Source organism: Giraffa tippelskirchi, chromosome 7, assembly GCF_054371585.1.
Source record: "Giraffa tippelskirchi isolate mGirTip1 chromosome 7, T2T-mGirTip1v1.2.pri, whole genome shotgun sequence".
Taxonomy (NCBI): Eukaryota; Metazoa; Chordata; class Mammalia; order Artiodactyla; family Giraffidae; genus Giraffa; species Giraffa tippelskirchi.
In genome coordinates, this window is record NC_137281.1 from 50,131,784 (window position 1) to 50,153,916 (window position 22,133).

Consider the following 22,133-nt stretch of genomic DNA (forward strand, 5'->3'; position numbering starts at 1 on the left):
CATCCTACCCACTCAGGGCACGTTTTCCTCACTCAGCGGAGACCCCCACCTCCCTCACCATCCCCCTAGGTTCCCTTCCTACCCCTCCCTTCCCCAAGCTCTCCAGAAGGGATCTGAAATGCCTTCCCTCCAAAGATGATGCCCTGAGAACTGTTTCTCCCAAGGAGATTCCTGTTAGGATTCAACGAACATGTATTGATTCCCTGCTCCTAGCCCCATGTGGGGCTGAGCAAGCACTTCGGGACCTGGCACTCGCCGGAAGCTGAGGGTTCCCATTCCTGCTTTACAGATGGGAGTTTAAGGTGGTCACCAGCTGGCCAGCAGATCAGAACCCAGGAGTCTGCGTCCTCACTTGGATCGCTAAGGTGTCAGGTCTCCATCTCAAATACCCCCAGGGACAGGCCTCATGAGTGAACTGGGTGGTCCTGGTGGGGTCTCTGGAAAACTAGAGGGGTCCCCCTGCCATGCAGGAGCACCTGAGGCTGCAACAGATGGTGGCCCAGGGAATGCAGGCCAGTATTTTTAAGAAAAGCTGGAAATGCGGATTTTTTTTTATGGGGAATCTCCCCCAGCTTCATAGGAGGAAACATTTTCCCTGGAATGGGCGTCCTCTGGACTGTAGTTCTCCGCTGGCAGAGGCGAGCCCCGCATACAGTAGGCGCTTACTGCATGCAGCTGGATGCTTGCTCCAGGAGCGCTATGTTCCCATTTCCCAGGTGGCCCAGGTTTAAGCCCAGCTGTTCCTGCAGTCAGGCAGCACCAGGCAGGACAGTTTCTCCGCGGTGCCGGCCCCCCAACCCCGCCCCCTCCCCTGCCCCATCTCCCCCACACCCCACTCTGCCCGGGTGAACCTACCCGGCGGGGGCGGCACGGCCTCTAGGCAGGCATAGGCGCAGCCGTTGTAGCAGCAGCGCCGGTGTCGCGGGCACTCGGAGTCTGCCTGGCAGCGTGCAGCCTGGCAGGCACCAGGGGGCAGCGAGCGCGGGGGCGGCGGGCAGCGGTCTGCGCGGGGCTGACGGGAGCCGCCTACCTCCTCGGCCTGCGGGGAGAAGGTGTGTCAGTGGGATGTGCTGAGGCTGTGTGCCGCGGGTGAGTCGCTGGGCCTCTCTGAGCTGTTGCGTCCTGGTGTGATCACAGCAGAAGCACCCTGGGAGGGTTGCTCTGACCATGGAAAGATTCTGTTTCTTTTGTAAGAGCCCCAGACTGTGGGGCTCGCTGACAAACAGTGGTCTCTCTGATGGCGAGCCCAGCAGTAGCCAAAAGATGAATCAATCTGGAGAAGAACTGTATGTTAAGCAAGCATCTGTCCTGATGTATTTATTTATGTATGGATATGGTGGCTCAGACAGTAAAGAGTCTGCCTGCGGTGTGGGAGACCAGCGTTCGATCCCTGGGTCAGGAAGAGCCCCTGGAGAAGGAAATGGCAACCCACTCTAGTATTCTTGCCTGGAAAATCCCATGGATGGAGAAGCCTGGCAGGCTACAGTCCATGGGGTCACAAAGAGTCACACATGACTGAGCGACTTCACTTTTCACTACATATAAAAGGGTATATATGTACATATATATACACACACATAGATATGTACACATGTATATTTCTATATATACATATATACTCATCATCCATATGTTTATATAGAACTTTGAGAATTTACAAATCACACACAAAATGAATAAATTCACACAACAGACAACTAGGATAAACCTCGCAAACAACACTGAGCAAAAAAAAAGAAAAGAAAACCCCAATGTCACAAGAGCACATACAGTAGCCCCGTTCTGCTTCTTGATCTGAGTGCTGGCTCCATAGTACATTATCATGGAGCCAGCCTGACTCAGGATTTTCCCACTTTTTGGCCCTATGTTTCCAGAAAAAGTGAATAATATGATATACTATTTAACATATAAGAAGTATGTATGGATGCATGACCAATAAAATAAGCATTTTAGAGGTGGGACTGGGAGAGCTGAAGTCATACCGGGTAAGCCACTCTGGATCCCCATGACACCATACGCCATCCATGCTGGGAGCACTGTTTGGCTTCTGGATTTGAGGGTGGGGTGTTTGGAGGGCAGGTCTTACACATGCCTACACACATGTGCACACACGCATGCACAAGAGTTAGAGACAGAGAAAGTCATTGCGAAAAAAACACCCTGGATTGCCCCACTGCCTGCTATTGTCTGAACTACTCGTCCCACCTAAAACACTGTAACTACTGATCCTCCAACCCCTCAACATATATATATTTCAAAATTCTGCCCATTGCATGTCCAAGTAAATAAGGTACTGCTGCAGACTGCAGTAGCAAGCAGCCACTAAAACCCGCTTATGAGAGATCACCCGAGATGGTGGTTTGTAAAGAAAACTAAAGTGTAGAACAGTTTGTATACTCTGCACCCATGTTTTAAAATGTACGTATGCACACACATGTAATATGCATATATTTATACAGGCCTAGAACATCTTTGGAAGGATATACAAGAATACACAAGCAACTATTGTCAAAGACTGCCTCTGGAGAGAAGAATTAGGTTCTTAAGTTGAGGGAGATTTTTCCTATTGTCAACACTTTTTTCTCCTTATTGCATGCTGTTTTCCATAGGTTATATATATATTGCCATGAACACACTGATTTTTCAATTTAAAGACAATTAAAAAGCTTACAAAGTAGAAATACTTAACAGGAAAAACTTTGTTAGTAAAATAAATAAATAAAAGGCAAGCTACACAATGGCATATGCCCTCAAAGGTCAAGGCTGTCTGAGCATCCCTCCCCTGCAGCTAGTGTGTTAGTCATTCAGTCATATCCGGCTTTTTGCAACCCCATGGGTTATAGCCCACCAGGCTCCTCTGTCCATGGGATTCTCCAGGCAAGAATACTGGAGTGTGTAGCCATTTCCTTCTGCAGGGGATCTTCCTGATCCAGGTATTGAACAGCGGTTTCCTGCATTGCAGGCAAATTCTTTACCGTCTGAGCCACCAGGGTGACTGCAAACCCCATGCGCTGCTCCCAGTGCCCTGTAGGGGGCGTCGGATCACCAAGAATAGGTTCTGAATAGATGCATCTACCAACGGGTGGGGGCGGCACAAGGACCAGTGGTTCTCAAACTACTTCCCAGGGACCCCGAGGGGCTAAGACTGAGGGCCGAGAGGGGAAGGTAACAGTGACCAAGTGTGGTGGGGGGGACAGCCTGGGGAGGGTGGGACGTTTGCCCCCTTCACCCAGAATTAAAAAAAACAAAAGTTGATTTCCAGTATTATGTTAGCTTCAGGTATACAGCAAAGTGATTCAGTTATTTATGGCTGATTCAAATGATACATTACTAAAAGATACAGAATATAATTCCTTGAGCTATACAGTACACCCCTGTTGCTTATCTGTTTTACATGGAGTACTTTGTATCCAGAGAATTCATCTTTTCTCCCTTATCTAAACCATTTAATCTGTGAAAAGCAAAAAAAAAAGAAAAAGAATACAAAGCCAACATCTGGCAGAAACAAAGCCCAAACAAACAAAAGGGGCAACCTTGTACCTTTCAGATCTTCCAGCTCTGGTTCAGCCTTTCTGCCACCCCATGCTCAGCTGCCCCCTACCCCCAATTCCTGTTTCCTCAGGAATAATTTCCAAGCTACACGCAATACACACCATCCCACGCCGTCAACTCCCAGTTCATTTTCTTCAGAATGAGCGATCCTGGACCCATGTTGGGGCCCCGCTGCTGGAATCCTAATCGGAGATGACAGCTGCCCCAGCCTCCCTGGGAGGGCGAGCAGGGATGCTGAGCGTGGCCGGGAAGGGACTGCCAGCATTTCCGCCCAGCCTGTTTTCACATGGAGCCTCATTTATGAAATTTAACAGAACCCGGAGATCAGACAGGACACACTTTCCCCCACCTCCGATGCCTCCCAAGTGGGTGACTTCCTGAGGGCAGCCCCCAGTAGGGCGGTGCGGGGGTAGGGGGCACATCGAGAGATCCAGTTTAGATGCACCAGGGCTCTCTGAGGAAAACTCAGATGTTGCTTCTTGGAATTGGTAGAGAACAAAAGAGATAAGCCCCTTAGAAGTGAAATCGCCCAAGTGATTTATGGTGAGGCCAGAACAACAGATGGCCCTGGGTGATAAAGAACCGATTTCACCGAGTTGCCCAGATTAAAGGATTAAATGTTTTAAAAAATATTTCATGTCAAGCAAGGTGATGCTCACAGAGGGTCCTACACAAAGGATTAGGAAGAGAAAGAACAGACTTTAATCAACAAAATAAATAGATTACCTTCCCAGCCCCCAGGGGGTTAAAGGTTAAAGGCCAGAGTCTGAGGCTAAAGGTCAGACCCCAGCTGGTCCCACGGCCCTGCTCCTTCACTTCTCTGGCCTCCCTCCTGTCCTCCCACTGCTGCCCTCTCGCTCATCCCTGGCTAGTGCCCTGGCCCCTCTGAGGTCCCACCTCTGGGCCTTTGCACAAGATGCCTGCCCAGCTCTGGCCCTGACACGGTCCAGGTTTCTGCTCACACATGCCCTTGGCTGGTGATCCCCCTTCCCCGCTGCCTGCCTTACGTAGCTCCAAACCCTCTGTCACCCTTGGGAGGACTGCGCATTGATCCACAGTTGCATTTTTTCTCTCTCCTACAACATGCTCTCCTCGGAACTCCGTCTTCTTCCCACCTGCGTCCCCAGGACCTCCAACCGTGCATGGCGGAGAGCAGGTGCTCCGTTCATTTTTGTTGTGGTTGACAGGAGCTGTGATCATGAAGATGATGGAGGTGTGACAGAGATGGGCAACACTGAGTGGTGGTTCACCACGGGCCAAGCACCCTCCTGTGCGTTCAACCTGCACATGGACCCTGCGTGGGTGGCTCTGCAGGCCAGGCGGCCTGCATGAACGTGGAGGTGTCCCTTCATATTTAATTTTGCACCTTTTCCCTGGCATCCACATAGTCTCTGGTCACGTGAGTCCAGTGGGGGCAGGTCCCAGATGCTCGGAGAATTAAAGGCTTGCCCAAGGCCATAGGCAGAGAAGGGTCGTGAGCCCAAGTATTACACGCCTCCCTTCTAAAGTCAGAATAAAGTATCTAAAATATAAATCTGGGGTCAGTGGCCTCAGTATCCGAAGGCTTGCCAAGACCCCAAACCCCTCCTTGCCTTGGAGGCTCCTCTTTCTTTGGGGCAAGAACTTCAGAGCCACGTCCCACGGTCAAATGTACCAAGGGCGGACAGTACCGTAGGTGTGACCACACAGTCAGAGATTTGAGTTCAGGCATGGGAGCCATGCGAGTCTGGATTGGACCCCTGCAGCTGTGTCATCATACAGGAAAATGACCTCTCTGAGCCTGTTTCCTTACCTACAAAATGGGCCCAGAAGTAAGTGCCTGCTGCAGGGGTTTGTGGAGGGAGCGGGTGAGATCAGTAATGCTGATCCCTTGGTTTTATTATTCCTTTCGTGTCTAGTCTTCCCTGCTTCCTTCCTCTGTCCTCCCCACCCTCGATTCACTCACACACACGATGAAGCTCTAGGGGTGATGCTGCTGCTGCTGCTGCTGCTAAATCGCTTCAGTCGTGTATGACTCTGTGCGACCCAATAGACGGCAGCCCACCAGGCTCTGCCGTCCCTGGGATTCTCCAGGCAAGAACACTGGAGTGGGTTGCCATTTCCTTCTCCAATGCATGAAAGTGAAAAGTGAAAGTGAAGTTGCTCAGTTGTGTCCAACTCTTAGCGACCCCATAGACTGCAGCCTACCAGGCTCCTCTGTCCATGGGAGTTTCCAGGCTAGAGTATTGGAGTGGGTTGCCGAGCTGAGGCAGATGCAAAAGAAACCTCTGAGCTGGTCCCTGCCTCCAAGGAGTTCAAGATCTGCTAGTAACTGGGATCTGAAGACGCTTAAGCAAGAAACCCTCCTGCAGCAATGCCGTCATTTCTAAGGAGGATGGGGGCAGGGGGCAGACTGGCAGAGTTCCTCAGAGGAAGTAGCCACCCCAGCACTGTTCTCTGAGGGTCCCCTGAGGCGGCGTCCATCGCTCCCCTGTGGTTACCTGTGTTCCCACATAGAGGTGAGAAAACTGAAGCATATACACCATATGGAGAGCGCCAGTCTCTGAACTTGGGCCAGTCTGCTTTCCTAATCATGGCAGAGCAGGTGGCATTTATTAAGCTCCTACTGTGAGCCAACGCTGTGCTAGGTCAACAGGTACTGAATTTCACTAAATTCTCAGCACAGTCCTCTACAGTCATGGTTGTAATTCACCCACTTTACTGATGAGGAAACTGAGACCTAGAAACACTGAAGGCACTCACCCCAGGTCATGCAGCTGGCCAGCAGCAGAGGCAAGATTCAAATATGGGTCTGACTCTGGCAAATTCCTGTCCCGGGAGCCTGGGTCTGGGGAGCTGCTTCCCAATCTCTGTGAGATTCCTCCTGCTTTGTCGGCTTGGGGGCCCCCTCTCTCACATGATCCTGCCTCCTGTCCGCCTGTGGACTAGCCCCAGCTCTGGATATAGGTATGTAACTTCCTCCCCCAGGCACACCTTTTGGAAAGAACTCACCCTGGCCCCTGCTCTCTGCAGCCCTAGCCAGCCTTCCCCTCCGTTGCCACTCAGCTGAAAATAACAGCACGTCAAATCTCAGCTCACTCCAGACTGACGACATCCTTCACGAATATCCCAGACAACCCATGTCCTCCATCTTTTCTTTTCATCCCTGCTAGGGGATGGCACAGCGAGCCTGCTTCAGAGTTCCTACGGTACAGCTCGGAAGGGAACATCCCAGCGCTGCATGCCTTGCGTGGGTAAAGATGGTTCCCTTAAGGTTTCTATTTGGTAGCTATTCTTTTCTTCATTCCTTGGGAGGATATTTTTGGAAGCCTCTGTATATTTGCAAAGCCATTCTTCTGCCGATTCCTTCAGGAAGCGGGTAGGGAAAAATCAATTCTGGACTGCTTCAGAGGGAAACCCAATTCCACGAGTCCACTGAAGCGCATGCCTGGATGTCCAACCAAAGGAAGCTGGATAAATATATAATGGTGAATCCGCTGGAACACCACAGAAGTCTTTGAAAAGAGAACATGGATCCATCATATTAACATATTCACCATGAGTGTGTGCTCAGTAACTCAGTGGTGTCTGACTCTGTAACCCCATGGGCTGTAGCCCACCAGGCTCCTCTGCTATGGGATTTCCCAGGCAAGAAAACTGGAGTGGATTGCCATTTCTTTCCCAGGGGATCTTCCTGACCCAGGAATGAGACTAGCATCTCCTGTGTCTCCTGCATTGCAGGTGGATTCTTTACTGCTGAGCCACCGGGGAAACTGTTCACCTTACATCATTTGATGAAAAATGCAAGGTACAAAACAACATGAATGATAAGCCAGACACAAATTCCACATACAAATATTATCATATTTGTATGAAACGTCCAAAAGAGGGAAATTTTTGTAGACAGGAAGCAGATTGGTGGTTGCCAGGCAGCAGGGATGCAGAGGGGAGTGGGGAGCTGCTGCTTAATGGGTTTGGGGTTTCCTTTTGGGGTGATGGAAATACTTTGGAACTAGAAAAAAGTGGTGGTTGTGCAACATTGCAAGTGCACTAAATGCCACCGAATGGTTCACTCTTATGTATGTGAGTGAACATACTATGTGACTTTATAGTATGTGAACTTCATCTCAATAAAAAAAATTTAAACAACATGAGCAAAATACCATTAAAAAACAATGTGTGCTGAGTATAAGCACTTCATAAAAAAGTCTAGGTACACACACATGTACGAAGATGTCAACAGAGCTTGTTTTCTGGAGAATTTAGACCATTTTTACTTATTCGTGACTTTTTGTATTGTCTAAATGTCTTGCTGAGTCAACATCATTGTTTTTATAATCAGGGGAAAAAAACTGAAGCCATCTCCATTTAAGGAGAAAGAATCCAGTCTCCAGAGCTGCCCCAGTTTACCACATCCCTCCCTCCACACGCCCCACCCCCATCCCACCACAAACTCTGATCCCTGGCAAGAGCGTTACCCTTCTTTGGAATGTTCCAGAGACTTAATGGCCTGACAAATAAAAATGCATCCCAGGATGGACTGGTTTGCTGGGTACAGGAAGAAAGCCAATTTTCCTCTAAGCTTTACTCGCTCTTCCTCTGGAATTTGAACGTCAAAGACCTAAAAATACGTCTCTCCCTGGAACATCGGGATGAGAGTTCAGTGTGTGCTGAATGCCATTTCCTGACACTCAGGCTCCGGGAGCAGAGTCTGGTGCGAGGCTCACGGAACTTCTTCCGGGAGGGGCTCAGAAACCCGGGATCTCACCCCAGGACAAGACATCTCAGGGCACGTCCAGAGCAGGGCCGCAAACTTGGCCAATTCCTCCAGCTGGTGTGTTCACAGAGCCCTGCTGGGTACCTGAGAGTCTTCTAGAACTTTCCACCCCTTCTCTTCTGCTCTAGAAATGTAATTTTTAATGTAATTCATTCACTTCATGGTAAATTCGTAGTTCTCAGGCCTACTATGTGCCAGGCACTGGCTGCATGCAAGGAGAGCTAACCTAAATCAGAAAACACTGCCCCTGCCTTCACACGGCTCAGCTCCGGGACAAGTGACAGACACCAACCAAACATCACATAGAAGAAGCAAACAAATTGCTTTCTTTTTGTTTATCTGTACAAGTAAGTAATGAGAAATGAAACAAAGCCAGAATAAAAAAAAAAAGAAATCATGCAGATGATAATATGGTAGCTAAATGTTATGAAGGAGAAGTTGAGAAATTAAGAAAACTTGTAAGGGAGACCTAAACAGGGTACTCTGGGACCAGGGAAGGCTCCTCTGAGGAGGAACCACGAAACTAAGACAAACCTGGCCAGGAGACCCTCACAGAATCCCTAAGAAGTACCTTAGGTATTTGAGGGGTTTTTTTTTTTTTTTTGGCCATGTTACACAGCTTCCAAGATCTTAGTTCTTCGACAAGTGAAAGTGCCAAGTCCTAACCACCGGTTCAGTTCAGTTCAGTTGCTCAGTCGTGTCCGACTCTTTGAGACCCCATGAATTGCAGCACGCCAGGCCTCCCTGTCCATCACCAACTCCCGGAGTCTATCCAAACCCACGTCCATCGAGTCAGTGATGCCATCTAACCATCTCATCCTCTGTCATCCCCTTCTCCTCCTGCCCCCAATCCTACCGAGCATTAGGGTCTTTTCCAATGAGTCAACTCTTCGCATGAGGTGGCCAAAATACTGGACTGCCAGGGAATCCCTCACGTTCCCGTTCTTTTTTTTTTTTTTTAATTATCATGGTAAGATGACCACAACATAAAATTTGCCACTTTTACCATTTTTAAGTGCACAATTCTGTAGCACTGACTAAATTCACAATATTGTGCAACCACTTACCTCTACATTTCTAAAACATCTACATCATTCCCAAACAGAAATTCTTTTCTTTTTTTAATTGAAGAATAGTTGACTTATACTTAACTATACTTTTAAGTATAGTCAACTTATAACTATGTTAGTTTCTGAAAAAATTCTATTCTCAGTAAGCAGTCCTTCCTAATCCCCACCCCAGCCCCAGCCCTTGGCAACCTCTAACTTACTTTCTGTCCCTATGAATTTGCCTTTTCTGGACATTTTATAAATATCAACAGGTCACAGGCTATGTGGCATTTTCTGACTGGCATCTTTTTTTGATCTGGACCATTTTTAAAGTCTTTATTGAATTTGTTACAATATTTTTTCTGTTCTATCTTTTGGTTTTTTGGGCATGAGGCATGTGAGATCTTAGCTCCCCGACCAGGGATTGAACCTGCACCCTCTTGCGTTGGAAGGCGAAGTCTTAACCACTGGGCCACCCGGGGAGTCCCCTGACTGGCATCTTTCACTGAGCATAAGGTTTCCAGGGTTCATCCATGCTGGAGCATGTCTCGGTATTTCATTCTTTTTTATGGCTGAATAATATTTCACTGGGTGGATGGACTCCATTTTGTTGATCCCTTCTGAGCTTGTGGATATCTGGGCTATTTCTGCTTTGGCTACCGTGACTAGAGCCATATCTCCATTTCCAGCTGCCCCGGATGGGAGCTTAGGAGACTAAACAGACCTATAGCCACAGTGACACATAGAGATCATCAGGCCACCAGGATGCCATGGCAGCTACAATGAGTCCCATCTGGGGGATATGCTCAGAGGATCCAGAGATAGAACGCAGTGTGAATGCCTGGTCTGACACGTACGAAGGATTGTTCCTATGACTTTCATCAAATGCCAAGAAAGCAAGCTCAAAACACCAGCTCCATAGAACAGACCCTGAGCTCCTCAGAAAGGCTCTTGGGCTATTGATAAATATCCCACTTCCTGGCCTATTCCATCTTATCTAGCCTCGTAAATATATGGCTCTTTGTTTTATTTTTATTAGTGCATAGAGAGCAGTATTCCCCTGCCAGGCCCCGAGCTGGAGGCTCTCGTGGTCTTTCCTCTGGACTGCAAAGCAGCACCGCTGTCTCCCAGGCTGCAGGCGAGGCAACGGAGGCTCACAGAGGACAAGCCTCCTTACAAGCCTCCCAAAAGGGCCTCCCCTGTCTTCCTCTCTGGCACTGTGTCTAGAGCAGGAAAATGCATACAGCATCCAGGAAATTCCCCAGACCCCCTCTGCCCACTCTGCCAAGGGGCGGGGCTTCAGGAAGGGGAGGATCCAGGATGCAGGATGCTGGCAGCCACTCTGGTCCAGGTTTAACACCCAGCTCTCCACATACAGTCTGTGCCAGTTTCCATGGTGTAAATACTCCCACCGGGGCTGATTTCAAGCCACCAGTGTGAGACTGCTGAATGAGGAGTGGAGAAGAGATGTGCAAAAGCTCCTGATGGGTGGTATTTCTACCTCATAGGTGCTACAGACATGAATAATCTTGAGAGCAGGGAGCCTGGTTAAGATGTAGCAAGATAATTAGGAAGTAATATGCTTCTGATAAGGAGAACTTCCTTTCTTTTTCATGTAAATTACATAAGTTTATATGACTTAATTTTTAATAAGGGCTCTGTTTAACTCTGGAGTGGGTGCAAGCGGGCTTCACATAAACCTGGAGGCCCACCTCCCCTTGGCCTGACCTGCCCCAGTAGCCACAGCTGAAGAGCAGACTCAGCTTAGGGTGGGGCAATGGGGGCCATGTGGGAAGTCTGGCCCCTGAATATGCAGGGGCTGCTTCCTATCACTCCTAAATTCCCTGCTGGACATTTGCGTGGAAATTAGAATCAGAACTGAAAGGGTCCTGGAGGTCATCTGATCCTCTGCCTTCCATTTCCCAAGTAATGACCTGAGGCCCAGAGAGGGTCAGCGAGCAGCCCAAGGTTGCACAGCTCATTAGAGATGTCACTGAGATAAATTCCTGGGCCTGGCGCCCTGCTCAGTCTCCCTACCCTTTAAGTCACCCTTCAACAGCCTGTCTTTCCCCAGGGGCTCTCTCCAAGGTACATTCTTGGCACAAATCTCTCCTGTGTCCTGGAGCTGGGGAGGGAAGCAGATATCTGTTGATAACGGGGGAGAGTTTCAATCCAGTGAGTACACACTCAAAAAAAAAGCACCTACGTTCTGATAAACACTGGCTAAGTAATTTGGTTCCCGAAGCCCACCCAGGTATGTGTTTTTAGAGACTTCCCCCACCCCAGTGCACATTGCCCCCAATCTTCCCAGCTTCCTCATTCTTCCTAGTGAGATGTCATAGCATTGGCTCCTGTGATGCTCTGGGTCAAGGCAGAGATGAGACCAGGTGATGTACCAGAAATTTCTCTGTGGTCCTAGAACCATAGAACTAGATACTTTTTGGCCTAAATTGGTCTGCTGGGCCAGTGAAGAGCACAGGAGAGCCCAACCTGACAAGGGTCGACTCTCCTCCCTCCAAACACCTACCATCATTTCACTTGCTACTATGCTTTTCTACACCCACATGGCCTCCTGCCTGACCTGTAAAAGTGTGAGCCCTGGAGGCTGAGATTAGCCTCAGTACAGCTTCATACATCATACCATGCCCGGCATCATTAAACATTCCCTTCACCCTCTTCTCCGCCTGGCAAACTCCTATTCATCCTTCAAAGCCTTGGGTTGAATGTCCCCAACACTGGAAAACCTTCCCTGACTCTCCTGGCACAGAGCTGTACATATTCTTCTGGGCTTCCTTTGCATTTTCCCATAATTTACCCACAAGAATGTACTGGATGCCTTCTTCATGGCAGGTACCTGGCAAGGCACCAAGAACACTGCACTGAGGGAGACAGAATCAGGCCCCACTGTGAAGAACCTACATTCCCTCTGGGGAGCCAAACAGCAACCAATTTCATAATTATTTGAGCAAAAGTCACCAAGTCACATGGACTACTCAGTATGTGCTGTGTTTGATGGATATGGAGTCATATGGAGTCACCCTTAGGCTGAGAGTGTTAGTAGTATCTTCCTGAACCTTCTATGCCTCTGTGTTCCCTTTTGGGGTTCAGTTCAGTTCAGTTCAGTCGCTCAGTCGTGTCCGACTCTTTCTTTGCGACCCCATGAATTGCAGCACTCCAGGCCTCTCTGTCCATCACCAACTCCCAGAGTCTACCCAAACCCATGTCCATTGAGTCGGTGATGCCATCCAACCATCTCATCCTCTGTCGTCCCCTTCTCCTCCCGCCCCCAATCCTACCCAGCATTAGGGTCTTTTCCAATGAGTCAACCCTTCACATGAGGTGCCCAAAGTATTGGAGTTTCAGCTTCAACATCAGACCTTCCAATGAACACCCAGGATTGATCTCTTTTAGGATGGATTGATTGGATCTCCTTGCAGTCCAAGGGACTCTCAAGAGTCTTCTCCAACACCACAGTTCAAAAGCATCAATTCTTTGGCGCTCAGCTTTCTTCACCGTCCAACTCTCACATCCATACATGACCACTGGAACAACCATAGCCTTGACTAGACGGACTTTTGTTGGCAAAGTAATATCTCTGCTTTTAAATATGCTATCTAGGTTGGCCATAACCTTCCTTCCAAGGAGTAAGCGTCTTTTAATTTCACGGCTGCAGTCACCATTGGGGTGGGGAACCTAAAATGACATCCTCCCCCAGCCTAGTCTCTCTCCTAGTCCCTTTTCTGCGTTATTTACCTTTTCAACACTTGTCGGCAGACACACGACATCAGATCCTGAGGGTGTGGTCTCAGACCACCACAGTAAAGCCAATCCCATGAATATTTTGGTTTCTCAGGGCACCTACAAGTTACGTTTACATTATGCCACAGCATATTAAGCATATAACAGCATTACGTCTAAAAAATATGCAATGTACACACCTTAATCACAAAAATACCCTACTGCTGAGAAATGCTAACTGTCCTCTGAGCCTTCAGTGAGTCGCTATCTTTTCACAATAGTCATATCAAAGATCACTGATCACAGATCAATATAACAAACAGAATAAAAATAGAGTGTGAACTAGCGGGAGAATTACCAACGTGGGATACAAAGACACAGAGCCACAAATGCTGTTGGAACAATGACACCAGTATACCCATAGACCTACACAGGAAAATCAGATGTGCTTGGATACATTTTCCTTTCGCTTCTCATTCATTCTCTGCAACCCCAGGCCTGTGGGGGTAACACAAGTTCCCCAAGGCTTGGGGATACAAGGTGGCATCCCCATAGCCTAGGGCAACCTGGGTAAACAGTGGCCATCTATGCCTATTTATTTAAACAAACTGAAAGGAATGCACAGTCTTTCTCAGATGAGATTACTGGTGCTCAGAGATGTCAAACAACTTACCTGAAGTCAAACAGCCCGTGAGCAAGAGTACAGATCCAAACTTAGGGCTGCAAGGCCCATGCTTCTCGCCTCTGGTCAAGGTGTGCCATCCCTCTGTATGGCTGTCACATGTTACCCAGCTGCTTACCCCACTCAATGAGGCCACCCTTAAGGGCAGGAGCTGCTGTCTCTGTGCTGTACCCACAGGACCACACATGGAGCCTGGCCCAGAGCAGTTTCCACCAAGTGCTTACTGAGTGAGTCAGGAAGCACACAGAAGCGTAATTGCATCCTATTGACATTTGGTTATTGATTGCTGAAAAACAACCCTCAGTTTTATGTCCTTGGACCCTTAAAATTAGGTGCTATTTTTCAGGAGAAAGTAACCTTGGGTAGGGAAAGCCCATAGCTGTCCCCCCGTGTGTTTTTAGGGGCCCCTGCTTCTCCATTTCCAGGCACAGAGCTTTTGAGGGCAGTCAGGTCTGTCTGCCTGCCCACCCGACTTTGGCACAATTCAGATAAAGACGCCTGCCCTGGCCTGCCCGTGTGTGTGGGGCGGGAACTGCCCATCTCCCCCTGGCCCCCCGGCACCCCCTACCTGGGCACTTACACGGGGCCTCTCCGCCAGCCTTGAGGGCAATGCCCGCTTCCAGAGGTTCTTGGTGGAAGCGGCTTCAAGGAGCAGCAGAAGCAGGAAGCACAGAGTCCAGCTGACCTTTCCCCGGCTGCTGCCCATCCTGCAGCTGGTCCGAGGTGTTTCTCCCTGGATGGTGAGAGGAGAGGGGCGCTCTGGCTGGTGGATCCTAGAATGGGGAGCAGAAGTGTGCTTGGGCTGCTGGAGAGCTTCTCTGCTCCACTCGGCCGGGTCCCTGGGATCATGTGTCCCCGCCCAGCCCAGGCCCCCACCCCCATCCCCTGATGGGGGCCGCTCGCCGGGTTATTTTTAGCTTGCCCTATTCCATCTGGCCCCAGAGACTCCCCGCCAGACGTCTGCAGCAGAGGCAGCTCAGAAGGCAGCGGCAGCAGACGGGTGCATCACGCTGCTTGGAGACGTGGCTGGGAGTGGCCCTGTCACACGGGGATAATGAGCACTTCCTTGCAGGCTAGGCAGTCCCCTCCCCAGGAGAGGTGCTGGCTTTGGGGGCTGTCTGAGGCCAGGTGGGGGTGCACACACAGGGGATGGGTTGGGGGCTTGCTACTCCGTCCAAACTCGAAGCTGGTCTGACAAACTCTTCTGCCCACAAAACTTCTTTGGAAGACTTGTTGCTGAACGGGGACCAGCAGAGCACATGGCTGAGGGAAGAGTGCCCTTGAACCCTGAAAACCTTCTCTCCAATGTGGGCATGTGGACTGTTACTCACATGTCATGGGTTTCTTCGGAGAGTTCTGTGCATTTGTGTATGTAAAGCACTTCATGGACGTCCTATGCTATAAATGTCAGCTTGTGTATGTTTTATACACAGCTCCATATTTCACAAACTTCATACTCTATCGCCTGTTCATCAGGCATTGCTATGATGTCCATTTTACAGATGGAGAAATAGAGGTATGATACTTCCCTGAGGTCAGGCAGTAGTAGCAGAGCTGGGGCTCCACACCTGACCTGTCTGATCAGTGTGACGCCACCAGGGGCAGCTCTGGGCTTAGATGCCCCTGGGCCGGGCCCCAGCTCAGCCTCGGTCTGCTCCTCACTTCTCTCATCTGAGACACGGAGTTTGCGGTCACTTGTCACAGTGACAGTGGGAAGTTCCTACACCCTGGAGTGGGACGTAGGCTCTCAAGGTCAAGTCCCAGCATCTCTCTTACTGCATGCACCCCAGTGCCCTGCACAGTGCCAGGCTGCATCAGCACCCAGGAGGCACTGGCCTGATGCACAGAATAACTCATCATTGTGATGACTCCACAAGGGCATCTACAGATGAAGAGATGGTCACAAAAGTCAGGCATGTTTCCCGAAGCCCCCCTTCATGGCTGACCTGTCAGGCATCCCCTTAGGACATCTCCCAGGGCCTGGCACACAGCAGGTGCTCAACGAATGTTCTTCAACTGAGCTATCAATTCCTCAGGTGGATTCGGACCACAGGGACCCAGGACGCCAAGCAGTGTCCCTTCAGTTAATGTCTTGCGATCGTTAACTTGTGAAAATGCTCTTCCCCAAGCCTTTACCACAAGGGCGACTATTTTGAGAACTCAGCGGCCCTGCAGGTTTCATGCAGAAAGAGAAAGGGCTCTGAGACGAGAAATAAACACGGTACAAATCCCCCCGGGAACGCAGCACTTTCCTTTGATCAAGGTGAGGCAGGGTCCCGGCCTGACAGCCAGCCTGGACGCTCCCTGCTGGGGCCGAGGGGGCCCCTCAGGATGTCAGGGAGGGTGGCTCCTCCCCTATTCCTGCCAAGCCTCAGAACTTTATGTTCCAAGTGGCGGAGGTCCTCCTGGCTGATCTGAGCTCTAGAGACCTGGACTTGATCCTGAGCTTAGCGGGCTATCCTCCTGGGACTCATCAAGCCAGAGTGTGACTTCCTGCAGAACTGTGGGCAAGGTTTCCTCTGGGAAAGCCTTGGAGCTGGTGAGGCCTTTCATCTCCTCTGCTGCCAGGGTCCAGCTGGCAAGGCCTGCCAGCCAGGGTCTGACAGCCACCGCCGGCCAACCACGTTCCTCCCTCCAGAAAGACAGGAAAATATCTCCCTTAAAAATACAGAGGGTGCAAGTGCATAGTAGGGCCTCTCTCTAAGGAGCAGAGGACATGGCCCATGGTTACAGGGTCTAGAAGGAAATCCTGCCCTTCCAACCTCCATAAGCTTCCCCACCAGATCACCAAGGCAGTGATTCCTTCCCCTAAAAGGCAGAACATTTCTTCCAAAGTGAATCAATCAGGCAAACAAGTGCTTTAGGAAAAGGGACAGGGGGTATTAAGTTCACACTTTATACTAAAGTGTGAGTGACTTCCAGCAGAAAAAAACATAGAAGCATAAAAAGGAAGAACAGAGAACATTCATTCAATTCATTCCAACATTTGAATACCTACTATGTGCCAGACTGGTGAGAATAAAACCAGGCCAAGCCCCTGCTTTTACAGGGCTTAACAAGTGGAGGAGTCAGATATTAATCAGTGTTTTTAATAAACACTTTGATGGAACTTTTTGGTGCCAGGCACAGTTTCAAGTGCATTAAAAAAAAACTAATTCATTTAACCTATCACAACTCTACTAAATAGCTATTATCATCCCATTTTACAGATAAGGAGACTGAGTCTCAGACATACAGTGGAGTGCTTTAAAAATATTCACTCATTTAATCTATCAAAATTATGTTAGGTCAGTACTCTTACTATCTTCATTTTACAGACAGGAAAACTGAGGGTCAGAGATATGCCAAACTGCCAAACTGTTCAGTTCAGTTCAGTCACTCAGTCGTGTCTGACTCTTTGCAACCTCATGGACTACAGCACACCAGGCCTCCCTGTCCATCACCAACTCCCGGAGTTTACTCAAACTCATGTCCATCAAGTCGGTAATGCCATCCAACCATCTCATCCTCTGTCGTCCCCTTCTCCTCCTGCCTTCAATCTTTCCCAGCATCAGGGTCTTTTCCAATGAGTCAGTTCTTCACATCAGGTGGCCAAAGTATTGGAGTTTCAGCTTCAGCATCAGTCCTTCCAATGAATATTCAGGACTGATTTCCTTCAGGATGGACTGGCTGGATCTCCTTGCAGTCCAAGGGACTCTCAAGAGTCTTCTCCAACACCACACTTCAAAAGCATCAATTCTTCGGTGTTCAGTTTTCTTTACAGTCTAACTCTCACATCCATACATGACTACTGGAAAAACCATAGCCTTGACTAGACAGACCTTTGTTGACAAAGTAATGTCTCTGCTTTTTATTTTTTAATATGCTGTCTAGGTTGGTCATAGCTTTTCTTCCAAGGAGCAAGCGTCTTTTAATTTCATGGCTGAAGTCAACATCTGTAGTGATTTTGGAGCCCCCCAAAATAAAGTCTCTCACTGTTTCCATTGTTTCCCCATCTATTTGCCATGAAGTGATGGGACTGAATGCCATGGTTTTAGTTTTTTGAATGTTGAGTTTTAAGCCAACTTTTTCACTCTCCTCTTTTTCACATGCCAAATTGTGGACAGTTGATAACTGGCAGACCTGGGACTGCAACTCAGACATTCACTTTCAAAGTCTGGGCTCAAAACCACTGCACTGTGTGTCCACAGGAGCTAAGCTGCAACATGGGCAGATGGGCTGCAGGGGGAGGCGCTGTGACCTAGTCACAGAAGCCAGCAGAGGTCTCCCACGAAGTGGCCACACACCTGAGAAGTGAAGGATGAGGCTGGACAGAGAACGGGCTTGAGATGCAGATTGATGGGGTTAGAACACACCGCTGCCCAGGAAGAGGGCGGGGGCAGGAAGAGAGCCTGGGTTGGCCCTTACCCTGTGGTGATGTGGTGCTACCATCCGAACAGTCATGTTGTTCCATGCGCCCTTGGTGCTTTTGCCTTCCTCTACTAGAAAAAAATAATAACAACAATAATCTTTTATGACTACAATGATAAAAAGACAAATATAATTCAAGCTGGAATATATTCTTTTCATTTTCTTTGGGGTTTTTTTGGCTGAACTGTGTGGCATGTGGGACCTTAGTTTCCTGACCAACAATTGAAAGTGTGACCCCTGCATTGGGAGCGCAGAGTCTTAACAACTGGACTGAGAGGGAAGTCCCTACTTCCTTTGATTTTAAGGGAATTTAACACACCTTTCTGGGACCATAAAAGTCCAGTAGGCCCTGGGCTGTGTGCCTGAAGATGACCCTGGGCCCAAATACTGCTGTGTGACTTTAGACAAGGCTTTGCACCCTCTCAGCCAGAATTAAAGAGACGATAGGTGAGTCTGTGTAGGAGGTGCTGGGTCTCGGCAGTGTCCTCTACGAGAAGAGGGAGGGCCGCTAGGAAAGGCTGCTCAACTGGCCTGAAGCGGAGCCCGCCCTGCTCCGCTCCAGCTGGTGAACTACAGCAGATGTCCCCTGGCCGCCCATCCTTGGAGACCCCGGCCCTGAGCTCACTTCACCCCGCTACCCTGTCCCTGACCTCCGCTCGGTGACCCTCTCCCTCCTTGACTCTGTTCTCCAGCCGGGAAACTCCCCACTTCTCTCCACTGCTCCCTTCCTCCCGCGCCCCAGAATGACTGGTCTGGGACCAGACTCCCCAGGAACTGACCCTCCACTCTGGCCACTGGGACCTCCCTTGCATTCTTCTGCCATTCAGGATGGCTGCGGGGTGAGGTCCCCTTCAAGCGGCAGGAAGTCACGAAGCCGTGGGACACTGATGGAAAGGTTAGGCAGGGAGGCTGGCTGCCTCGTGGCCCCTTCCTCCCACAGCTGAGACTGGGACCAGTTCCACCAGTGGGCTTGGCCCCTCTCTAGCTGCCGGGCCAGGTCGCTGCCGGCTTCTCGTGGTTTTTCCCACAGGACCTGGACTCACCATCAAAGTAGCGTTTCTCTCCCTGCTGCTTGTTTGTCTTTCTCCCCCAAAGCGCCTCTGATCATGAAACCCCTCCCCATCGCCCCTCCTGAGCTGAAGACCTTGCCATGGTCCTGTTGGAACGTGGATAAAAACACACTCCCCAGGGCCTTGCCAGTCTGGACTGGCCTTTCTCCACCTGGCTGCATGGGGGCATCACCCATGGGAAGGGCTGTCAATCATATCCACACCTGCGTCTAGCCCAGATCAAGGGAATCAGAACCGGTGGTTTCCAAAGTTCCCCAGCTGATTCTAATGAAGAGCCAGGGTCAGGAGCCCTGACAAAGTTGGCCTCTCCCCAACCTGTCCCCACCCTGACCTTCAGGGCTGTTGTCCCTACCTATTCCCTCCTGCTTCTCCCTGCTGCTGCATGCCAGCCTTTCCCTACATACACACACACAAACACACACTCATCATGTACATAAGCCACAGGACCTTTGCATATGCTATTCCCACTTCCCAACACTCTTCCTGGTTTTCTTTGCTGAGTAAATTTTTTTTTTTTTTTTTTTTTTTTGCTGTGCTATGTGGCTCGGACAAAGGTCTGTATAGTCAAAGCTATGGTTTTCCCAGTAGTCATGTACAGATGTGAGAGTTGGACCATAAAGAAAGCTGAGCACCTAAGAATTGATGCTTTTGAAATGTGGTGCTGGAGAAGACTCTTGAGAGTCCCTTGGACAGCAAGGAGATCAAAATAGTCAATCCTGAAGGAAATTACTCCTGAATATTCACTGGAAGGACTGATGCTGAAGCTCCAATATTTTGCCCACCTGATGAGAAGAGCTGATTCACTGGAAAAGACCCTGATGCTGGGAAAGATTGAGGGCAAGAGGAGAAGCAGGTGACAGAGGATGAGATGGTTGGATGGCATCATCAAATCAATGGACATAAGTCTGAGCAAACTGAGGGAGATAGTGCAGAACAGGGAAGCCTGGCACGCTGCAGTCTATGGGGCCGCAAAGAGTCAGACACGACTGAGTGACTGAACAACAACAGCATGGCTTGTGGGATCTTAGTTCCCTGACCAGGATCAAACTTGGGACTTGGCAATGAAAGCTGGGAGTCCTAACCACCGGACTGCCAACAAAGTCCCTGCTGAGTAAGCTTGTTGAGCCTCAGCTCTCAGCAAAACAGTCCCTTCATCCTGGAAACATTTCCTGATCTCCAGATCAGTTCAGTTCCCCTAGAGCAGGCTTTCATGTCTCCGTGTACCTCTGCTTGCCAGGACCCACACAACCCGATGGTGGAAGGGACAATTCTTTCGTTACCATGCCTGACTCTCCCGATAGACAGTCAGCACCCTCAGAGCCAGGATGGTGTCTATCTATACTGTTTTTGATTTATTCTTCCTTACATACTGTGCAGCTGGCACATAGTAGGGGTTCACTGAACACCTACTGACCTGCTAAATGGATGCTCCCACACCCCTCTTCCAGGGCTGTGGCCCAGATGGCTTTGCTAGAACACCCTAATGCCAGCCGTGGGGCTTCCTGGGTGGTGCCAGTGGTAAAGAACCTGCCTCCCAATGCAAGGGACGCAGGAGATATGGGCTCAACCCCTGGGTCGGGAAGATCCCCTGGAGTAGGAACCAGCCTACTGGTTCTAGTACTGGCAACCCACTCCAGTACTCGTGCCTGGAAAATTCCAGGGACAGAGGAGCCTGGTGGGTTCCAGTCCATGGGGGGATGCACAGAGTCGGACACAACTAAACAACTGAGCACAATGCCAGCCAGTGACCCAAGTTACCAGCTGTCTAGCACCAAGTCCCCTGACCTGGTTGGATAAACTTGAGCCCCTATAGGGGGAACTAAGATCCCACAAGCCACATAGCATGGCCAAAAATGGAAGGACAGAAAAAATGGCAGAAACAGATTCTATTTATCTGTGCCTGTATCCTACAGCAGGGCAAAGGGGTAGCTAAATTCAACAGTTCAGCAACCCCAAGAACTTAGCTCAGTTGCCAAGACAAGCAAGTAGCTGCTTCTTTCGGTTAATCACTCGATCCAGTCAACCTTGTGGGGGTCAAGTCAGACAATCCACAATGCCACTGATGGGGGCTCCACAAAACCTAAGCCTGGTGAAATTATCTAAGGTGTTGTTTAAATGCCAAGGATGTCATTCTTTTTTTTTTTTAATGAAGGAAAAAAAAAACCTGACTCTAGAAAAGCTAGACGTCAGAACACTCCCTTTTGCTGATGTAAGGCCTGGGAGGTGAGCTGGAGATTTCACAATCCTTTCCCCCAGGAAATGCTTGACTTCCCTGGGAAGCAAATGTTTCCCACATTCATACACACTAGCCTTGTCTTGTGCTTTCCTGGGGCCATCAGGATCTCTGTGTCCTGTGACAGAGAGACTGGATAAAGTGGGGTAGACCCCCTTTGTCACTAAGGGGATGGTCCAGTGGGAAGACACAGACCAAGAAAGCAGGTAAATTGTGCTAAGTGCTGAAATGACCCAAAAGTCTGAGGCAGTGACTGTGTGGTGCCTTGTGGGATGGGGAATTCCTTTCAGATTGGGTGGGGAGCAGTGTCCAGGGGATGACGTCTAAACCAGAGATGGGGAGGAGCAGAGTCCAGGGGCTGACTAAACCAGAGGTGAGGAGGAGCAACAAGGCAGGGGTGAGAGGAGGGAAGAGTCTTCCAGGAAGGGGCCACCTGCCTCTGGCCCCATCTTGCTGGGAGGTAAAGTTGTGAAGGTCTGGAGGGGTGAGAAGCAGACTCTTCTTGTATCCCAAAATGAGAGGAAGAACTGGAGAAAAAAGATGATGGGAGCAAGATTTTAAAGATCAGTCACCTTGTGATGAGGGTAGATGATCCCCTCACAGCTCTGGCCACCTGGATGATTGTCTGGAGCCATGTAGTACC

At 49.6% G+C, this 22,133-nt stretch overlaps 1 protein-coding gene across 50 annotated transcripts in view; it reads right to left on the reverse strand.

Annotated features, from left to right (window-relative positions):
- Window positions 1-22,133, reverse strand: part of WFDC1 (WAP four-disulfide core domain 1) — a 65,579-nt gene that overhangs the window by 15,235 nt on the left and 28,211 nt on the right. For 11 of the 50 annotated variants that reach the window (XM_081513985.1, XM_081513973.1, XM_081513979.1 and 8 more), the window contains 3 exons: window positions 18,185-18,258; window positions 14,358-14,510; window positions 856-1,039 (listed from right to left, as the gene is read on the reverse strand). In XM_081513985.1, the coding sequence (XP_081370111.1) occupies window positions 856-1,039; window positions 14,358-14,510; window positions 18,185-18,220 (373 nt within the window). In that variant the 5' untranslated portion in view covers window positions 18,221-18,258. Of the gene's footprint in view, window positions 1-855; window positions 1,040-14,345; window positions 14,598-15,723; window positions 15,947-18,184; window positions 18,259-18,966; window positions 19,072-22,133 lie in introns of those variants that run through there. The other 39 variants (XM_081513957.1, XM_081513964.1, XM_081513961.1 and 36 more) reach the window with 12 other exon arrangements.